We start from the raw sequence: 8,066 nt of genomic DNA on the forward strand, positions 1-8,066 counted from the left end.
ATTTCTACATTAGAGTTGACATGAAGATATAAAAGAACCTTGATCCTGGTAAAGATAGCTTCTTGTAATAACTAACAGCCTCTTTTGCTGATATCATAAGACATATCTTTCCATGTTTGTCAAGAGAAAACCACTGTCAAACAATGATTATATAGACATGTTTAGCAATTTCCTCACTTACAACAATGTTCATAGGCTCCACAACAACTACATATGACAAAAAGAAAATGTCCAGATGGACTTACAATGCTTCCTTCCTTGTAATAACCATTGATTAAGAACCCATTGCGCATAATTGAGTACACCTCCTCCTTGGTTGTCCATTGCAATCTATTTTTTGATAGTTTCATTATCTCTTCATAATCAGTTGGTATTTTTACTTCCGAATTTGCATCTGAAATGGGTTGATTCTCATCCTCTTTATGTTCCACCTGAGAAAATAACAATATGAATTTGTATTTGATCTGAAAATAACAAATGCAACTGTGGCTGAAGCATATATTAATTAAATAAATCAATATGTACATGAACAATTAAACTTTCATCTGTCATCTTACTTTCTCCAAGGGTCGAAATTCGATGCCTACTACTGTCATGATAGTATAATAACCGGAGCCATCAAACAGAATTTGAAGATCAACAACTTTGTGGTCACAAGTAAATTGATACAATTCAGCCATATACAATCCATCATCTCTCTTATACGCAAGGTGTGAAACTGAAGATTTAGTCTCCCCTTTTAATTTGTACTTGAGGGATTTATATAAATTAATCATCCATCCGTCACTTCTCTCATACTCAAGGTGTGATACTGAAGTTTTCTTCTCCCCTTTCAATTTGTATTTAGGGATATATCTTTCCATCTTCTGTCCCATGTGGGGATCAACTCAAAGACAAGGTTGACCGTGTATGTGATTCCAGGGGACAAGAATTGAGTTTTTACACGTGTTTTGAATTTCCCATCAACAGAGTGGTAGGTGCCTTTAGGAAATCTGCGTGAGTAGTATGTAGCAAAGAATGATACATTGCTTTATACTTATCAAATATATATATATATTCTCAAAAGCTAGAAGCAGGTGAAGTTACCTTGAAGTACTTTCACACTTGAATTTTGGATCCAAGCATTCTGCAATAGATATCATCTCACATTGTTCTCCCCTCTTATTCAATGAAAGCCACTGTATACTCTTGATTTGCAGCTAACTCAAGACTTTCGAGTAACTCCTGACTTTCAAGTGCACTCTCAAGTTCTGTCACAACCTCTGCCATATCAGGCCGAGCATCACGAGATTCCTTCAAACATAGATATGCAATGTCTGAAAATATTTCTAAAGCACTCTGCTCCAGTGGTTGAATGGTCGGATCTTTAAAGACGATATCCTTCAACTTCTTCTCTTCATAGCATTTTTTCCACGTGGGCACTAAAATCTGCTGAACGTGACCGTTGCTATGTGTATAGCACAGTCTCCCAAATAGGACTTCAAATAACACCACACCAAAAGAGTATACATCCGACTCTTTCGTTAGTGTGTTAGTCATTGCATACTGCGGATCACAGTACCCAAGAGTACCTGCTGCTAAGTTGATAACAGTCGAATGAAGATCATTAGCGGGAGAACCCGAAGTCAGCAACTTTAGCATTCCAATTGTCATCAAGGAGGATGTTGGCGCTTTTTACATCACAGTGGATAAGTCTTTGGTGTGTTTCCTTTGGATCATGAAGGTGTCTTAGTCCCTTGGAGGCACCAAGGCATATCTTGATACGTTGTGACCATGTGAGATGCGGGGAGTTTAAATGGCGGTCAAGGCTTCCACGAGATGCATGCTCGTACACCAGGATGGCCTCGTCCCCTTGGTAACAAAATCCTAGGAGTGAGATTAGATTTTCATGCTTGTAACGGGAGAGCATGGTGATCTCTTTCAAAAACTCAGCTTCTCCTTGTCCATGCCTACGATCCAGACGCTTAATAGCGGCCATGCTCCGCCCCACTTCTCCTTTATACACTTTATCAAAACCCAATACAGTTATTCTCATCATCGAAGTTGTTGGTGGCTGATGTTATCTCATCAAGTTGGAATTTAAGATGTTCAAACTGCTGCAAGATAGTTTGCAGGGATGCCTCCATATTTGTGGATCAAACAAACATATTAAATTCAGATCAAGGGTTCCAAGCAAATATTGTAGTTACACAGCTTGATTAAAAAAGGAACTGAAAGATGGTTAAAAGGACACGCAATTACATATTACTAATTAAAAATAAAATTCAACTAAGTGATCACATGATTTCATTAAAAAAAAATGTTTAGTTATATTTTATTAATTATAAATGAAATATATAATTAAAGTTACCTCAAATGATCTCATTTGTTTATTTTCAGCCAGCTATTATTATAGACTAAACAATTTGTGGCCTTGTGGGTGGTTTATGGCAAAGTCAAAACTCAGTTATTTCCCAGGCCAGGTGAACTCATCACATGATTCATGACTGTATATATAAAAATATTAAGTTCCAGCTGCTATATATTAAAATTGAAAAATTATGACAAAGCTATTTGAGTTTTCGATTTTGGAAAAAGATGGCTATTTCATTAAGTTAGACGCCTTAAGCATGTAGGTAAACCCAACGTTTAGTGAATCCTTCAGCCAGAACTTCACATAAACTAGATTCATCTTTACAGAAACTGTTCCACACATGCTAAATTAATTTGAGAAAATAATAGCAAAATTTACACATGGTAGGTAGAAGCAGACACAAACTAGCTACTAATTTGTTGTATAAGTTAGAGGAGAGAGGGGGGTGAAGTACCTGAGCGCTGAGCCTGACTTTTTTTTTCTCTTATGATTTTAAACGATAATAATTTGTGCATACTGTAATACTTTTTAGAAAATATACAACAAATTAAAAAGGAATAAAATGTCTTTTATTTTGGTGTAATATTTTTTGAAAAAATGATATCATATGAAAAGGTTATGTATGTTTAAAAATCGTGGAAAAATAGAATTTTAATGAGCATAAAGGGTGTCTATCCTCCTCATCCTACAACACTCTCTTCTTACACCACTTATGTGTCTTTTCATCTCATCAATTTTATCCCAAAACCAAAAAATGCATATCTTTTCTATTTCAACCATCCCTAAACTACTTTTTTTTTAAATCAAATAAGTATAAATGTAAATAGGAACAATATAATATTACCCACTAAACTGCGACGTCACCATCCCGACCTCACACCATGTGTCCTAACATAACAAAACCAATAACTCGTATCAACTAGTGGGACAGAATAGCCTGTCCTCGGCATCATGCAAGGCCTAAAAAGACTAATCCGTAACATTATGGACAGAACTTGTGATCAGAGGATCCTAATGATCCAAACCTTATGGAACAAGAGATTGTTATTTCGTTAATTTATTGTGTCAAAACGGTTATGTACGTGAATCCCTTGTTAGATTGCTTGAAGATATCGTTAAAAACTTAAAAATCAAGCTAACCTTTTAAATTAGCTTTCAAGTTTTACATTAGGTAGACTCGAGCTCAAACTTGCCTCTTGACCATACCAAGTTCTAATCAAGTGGTTAAATGGTGCAACTACCCGGTATTGGATAGGCGATCCACTGGGTTGTGAAGTCAGTCAGTTTGTAACAAGACGATCCACAAACATATTGTATTCTATGGTACCTTTATAGATAAGTCGTCCACAAACAGATCGAATCCTTTTGAGACCACCATAGCATAAGGGTGGATAAGGTGGTCCTCAATGCTCCAGGTTAAAGCATATAAACAACCTGGAAACCATGCTACTTTCTGTAGCAACAAGATGGTCCATATTCTATAATCCACCCAACAGTTTCACACCAACCACTTATACAACAAAAGACAACACTAATAAATTTTAAAAACTAACAAATACGCAAACTTAAACTCAAATAAAACTGCAGTGTACTCGTTAAAACATTATACTCGAAACATGATCTTTAAACTCTATAGCATACGATTAAAGAAAGTACTAAAACTAACATAAGTAAAGCTGGTTCAGTAGAGTCAAGCAAACCAAGTCACCGATTGTATTCTTGTAGTTGTAGTTTTAGGTGTCTGTGGAAATTGCTTCGGGAAGATGACGCAGCTTATGAGGCGACATTGGGGACTTGGGCTTAAGAGACGGCCCGGTTAATTTGTTACTGTTGTTCTCTTTCGGGCCTTGTAGGCTCGTGAGCCCAAGTACTTTTCTGACTTCATTTGCCAACTCTATGACCATGTCGTCTTCGTGGCCTGTCCAAACAAACATAATAAGGTTTTGGGTTGTCATATCTGACTTAATTATTAAAAAGGCCGTGCTCAGTTTGACCTATTTAACCAGTTTAATCAAACAGATACATGTCAACCCGTTTACAACCCGTATAACCCATTTATTACACCCCACCAACCTACTTAGCACGTTTATACAAAGGGGTTAATCGATTCATGTTCAGGTATTATAATTTGACTACTATTTGTCAACCTATTTGACACATTCAGATAAAACAAGTTAAACAATTCGTGTTCAGGTCACACGATTTTAAGTGCATGAAGATTAAGATTAAACGCACCAATATCAAACATTGCCTTCTCCAGCAAGAAAACATAGTCACGGTTGTTTCCACACGGGCCCAAAGCAGTAGCTATTTGTCTGAAAATGCAAACCAATACGAAACGGACCAATTAAATATTTAAAATAGTTTTGAGAAAACGAAAAGATTATGTAACGGTAAAGTATTATACCTTGCCATATCTTCCAGTGGTGCAGGCCCGAGGTAGTACTTATTTGATTCCTTGTCTGGAGTTGACGTGAAACTGTAACAAACAAAACATTCCAGTTATAACAATTTCCTTCTATGCGGGTTGCAATTGCTTTGAAACAGTGGCTTACACAATAACTCCTGATAAAGTAGGCTCTTCAATCTCCTCATCCTAAATCAGGATTTAACCAAATCAGAACTTGGATTTGTGATAAAACGTGTTATTTGCATGAGGAAATTGATATTGTTTTACCTTGAAAAAGTCTACAGTGGTTTTTCCATCATACTCGCATTCTCTCTTCTCTAAATACTGAAATATAAAAGAAACAACACAACTAATTAATGTACAAATAAAACATGTAGATCAACCATTTGGTGAGCTGCAGTCAACTCATTAAGGTTAAATTTGATTTTACACACGCATTTAGCAACCGAGTTAAAATAATACATACCGCCATTGCCAATCTTTCCCTCTCTTCACCTCCTCTTACACAATACACAGCACCCCACTGAAACAAAAATTAGGTCAAATAAGAAATAAAAACACAAACATGTATTTAAGTTTAAAATAACGTAAAATGGTAAAAGTTAAGCTTTCTGAAACTTACACAGATGGCTCCTTCACTATATTCAAGTGTGCACGTTCTTGCAGGGTGCTCAGGTGTACCTCTATGATCAATACATGCTGTGACATAATAATATGATTATTACTATTAGATTAATATAAAGGTGCATAATAATGCAGGAAACAAAAAGATAACAGTTTTAGCAACTACTTACCAAGATCAAACACACGGCGGTAATTTTTGATATACCCGATCATCTTCTCATCATAGTCAAACCCGGGGTTCCATACCAATGAGCCATAACCAAACACCCAGAAAACCATGATTTACAACTCTTCACAAACTACAAGATGTTGATATATAATATTAGGCATATAATATTGTTTTGACTTATGAAAGTTCATGTATACCACTTTATAACACCATGTTTCATATGAGCTGGTTTCAAATAAAATATTAATAAAATCAATAATCCATAAAAGTTTTCTTCAAAAGCAAGCATTTGACTTTTTTATGTCAAACAATATTACTTTCCAGATACACGATTGATATAGATTTTGTTAACATATGTAGAATTAATAACGTTAAACTAATAAAGTCTGGTTTAACAAATTCATTTTTATACCATAAGCATCATCAAACATGCCAAAAATGCTAGAGTGATACAGAAAAACTACTAAATATTAATTAATTTTTTCTAAAGAAATAGCAGTGTATTAGTCCCATTGGTGTTTATCCAATACAACACATTTTTAATCATTATGCGGCCTGTAGTTTAATAAACTTGATGAATAGTTTAATATAGAATCCAAAGCAGCTAAAGTACCAATCAGATCTAACAAATCTATATATTCCAATAAAAACAGTTACTTTTTGTTTATTTGTCATCATCCATAAAAAATAGCAGAAAATCAAAGTTAACGTAACTCCATAATAAAAGGAAATTAAATGAATCAAGATGATTGAGTAATTGCTTACAGGAACCGAAGAGCGGAGTGTATGTAATGTGAGGTGATTAAAGAAATCTGACGATGTGTGAGATTGAACGAATGAGATCGATCGTCAGAGGAAGTTAGGGTTCCGGCGACGGTGAAAGAAAGAGGAGGAGTTGGTGGCTAATAATAATAATACCTCCCTCTCTCTCTCGAGTATGCGCCAGATGGAATGGAAGAGAGGATGATTAATGTTACAAATGGGCCTATTTATACAACAACAAACTATAATATTATCATCATGTATGTATGTATAAAGTGGGCTTAACAACTTGATGAGTCATAAAAGGTCATCTTGTGGTTTTGCTGATTGATTTTTGGAAGGAAATGATTTGTGACTCTTTTTTATTTGTGTTTAAATTTGGTGAGGAGATAAGAGTTTAAATATTGGTTCATGAAAAATAGACTAAATGTATTCCGAAATAAAACACGATATCATGTATAAAGTTGATAAGGAGATGTAAAGAAAGTAAACACGTGAGATATGTTTTACAAGTATTGATATAATCTATGTGAAAACTCTTCACCCGTTTAATATGACCTGATGTGATAGGAATGATATAAACAAATAGAGTATATAATTTTTTTAAAAATTATATATTTAGTTTTCCTTTTTTTTCTAATAAAAAGTTTCATCTTATTACGAGTTTTAATTTTCTTATAATTGACAAAAACAAGTACCATTATTATTATTATTATTATTATTATTATTATTATTATTATTATTATGTCAACATCAGTGATATGTCTCCATCCAACCATAAGATTTCTTAAATATCTAATCCAAACATCAAAATACGGCAAGACTTATGAAGAAATCATCAACTGTTGTTTAAAAACATTGTTGGTTCATTGTCCCCTAGTCTTTACCATATACATGCCCTTTCATGACATTCAACTAGCAGGTTTTTGGTACAACTTGTTATTATGATTTTATAATATTATCAACACGCATGTATTCTTGTTATAAACCAAATATTATTTTACTATTTGTATGCGTTATTCTATTCCAATAACTAGTCAATGAATTTCCATAGAAATAGAAACTAATAAAGCCATTTCTAGAAAATCGATTTTGTTAATTTCTATAAAAACTCCTATGATATTGCCTATGCGTACCTAGCAGAAATAAGAGATATGTTAAGCTACCAAAAGATGAATCAAAATAAGACGAGCCTATTGATTTAGTTTGTCTATACATATATAGTCGCATATTAATTCAATAGATAATTAATATACTGTATATGACCAAAAAAAGGTTCTATATGTCAAATAAAGTTTGGTTTTTGTTTAATCAAAACAAGTCACAAATTATAAGGTTTACCATCCCTAGAGTACACAAGTAACAACATTTTATACTTTATATACCAAATTCAATAAACGATATAAGTAAATATCAGTTAGAGTGGCGTACTAGGTATTCATTTGTAAACCAGCGGGGGCTTGCCCCAATGGCTAGAAATATGATGGGTGACCCGGATATCCCGGATTCGAATCCTGATTCCGACGAGATTTTACCAGAGCATTAAAACCTGTCGTGCCTTCGGGCAGGGTGAGTCAACTGGGTTTTATCGAGATCGCCAAGCCAAGCTCGGATGCCAGCGTGGATCCCCATCATGTCAACATAGTTGGCCTTAGTGGGGTGGTGGGGCGTGGCGTATTCGTGCAGTGAGATAACTTAACTATGAAAGTCACCGATCGAAAAAAAAGAATACATTTGTAATTTATTTA

At 34.5% G+C, this 8,066-nt stretch overlaps 2 protein-coding genes across 2 annotated transcripts; both read right to left on the bottom strand.

Moving 5' to 3' along the window:
* Positions 1-1,161: 1,161 nt before the first annotated feature.
* On the bottom strand, positions 1,162-1,653 carry LOC143598042 (putative protein kinase At2g41970). Its single transcript, XM_077076388.1, has one exon. The coding sequence runs from the start codon at positions 1,651-1,653 to the stop codon at positions 1,162-1,164; it is 492 nt and encodes a 163-aa protein (XP_076932503.1).
* Positions 1,654-3,909: 2,256 nt separating this feature from the next.
* On the bottom strand, positions 3,910-6,490 carry LOC143615788 (gamma-glutamylcyclotransferase 2-1-like). The gene is made up of 9 exons (XM_077088842.1): positions 6,322-6,490; positions 5,558-5,686; positions 5,386-5,462; positions 5,230-5,286; positions 5,031-5,087; positions 4,909-4,949; positions 4,761-4,832; positions 4,589-4,668; positions 3,910-4,271 (listed from the first exon to the last, which is right to left on the bottom strand). The coding sequence occupies exons 2-9, from the start codon at positions 5,664-5,666 to the stop codon at positions 4,087-4,089; spliced, it is 678 nt and encodes a 225-aa protein (XP_076944957.1). The 5' UTR covers positions 5,667-5,686; positions 6,322-6,490; the 3' UTR covers positions 3,910-4,086.
* Between the last annotated feature and the right edge of the window lie 1,576 nt (positions 6,491-8,066).

Source organism: Bidens hawaiensis, unplaced genomic scaffold, assembly GCF_021521415.1.
Source record: "Bidens hawaiensis isolate Kalapana, Puna unplaced genomic scaffold, B.hawaiensis_p1.1 tig00000237_1, whole genome shotgun sequence".
In the NCBI taxonomy this organism is placed as follows: Eukaryota; Viridiplantae; Streptophyta; class Magnoliopsida; order Asterales; family Asteraceae; genus Bidens; species Bidens hawaiensis.

Bases quoted from the DNA above. Each gene is read 5' to 3' on its own strand.
- LOC143615788 (XM_077088842.1), bottom strand. From the start codon at position 5,666: ATGGTTTTCTGGGTGTTTGGTTATGGCTCATTGGTATGGAACCCCGGG. The intron at 4,669-4,760 runs GTATAATACTTT...TTGCATTTTCAG, and splicing joins CCACTGGAAGATATGGCAAG to ACAAATAGCTACTGCTTTGG. The intron at 4,272-4,588 runs GTGCGTTTAATC...TTGTTTGGACAG, and splicing joins GAAGGCAATGTTTGATATTG to GCCACGAAGACGACATGGTC.
- LOC143598042 (XM_077076388.1), bottom strand. From the start codon at position 1,653: ATGACAATTGGAATGCTAAAGTTGCTGACTTCGGGTTCTCCCGCTAAT.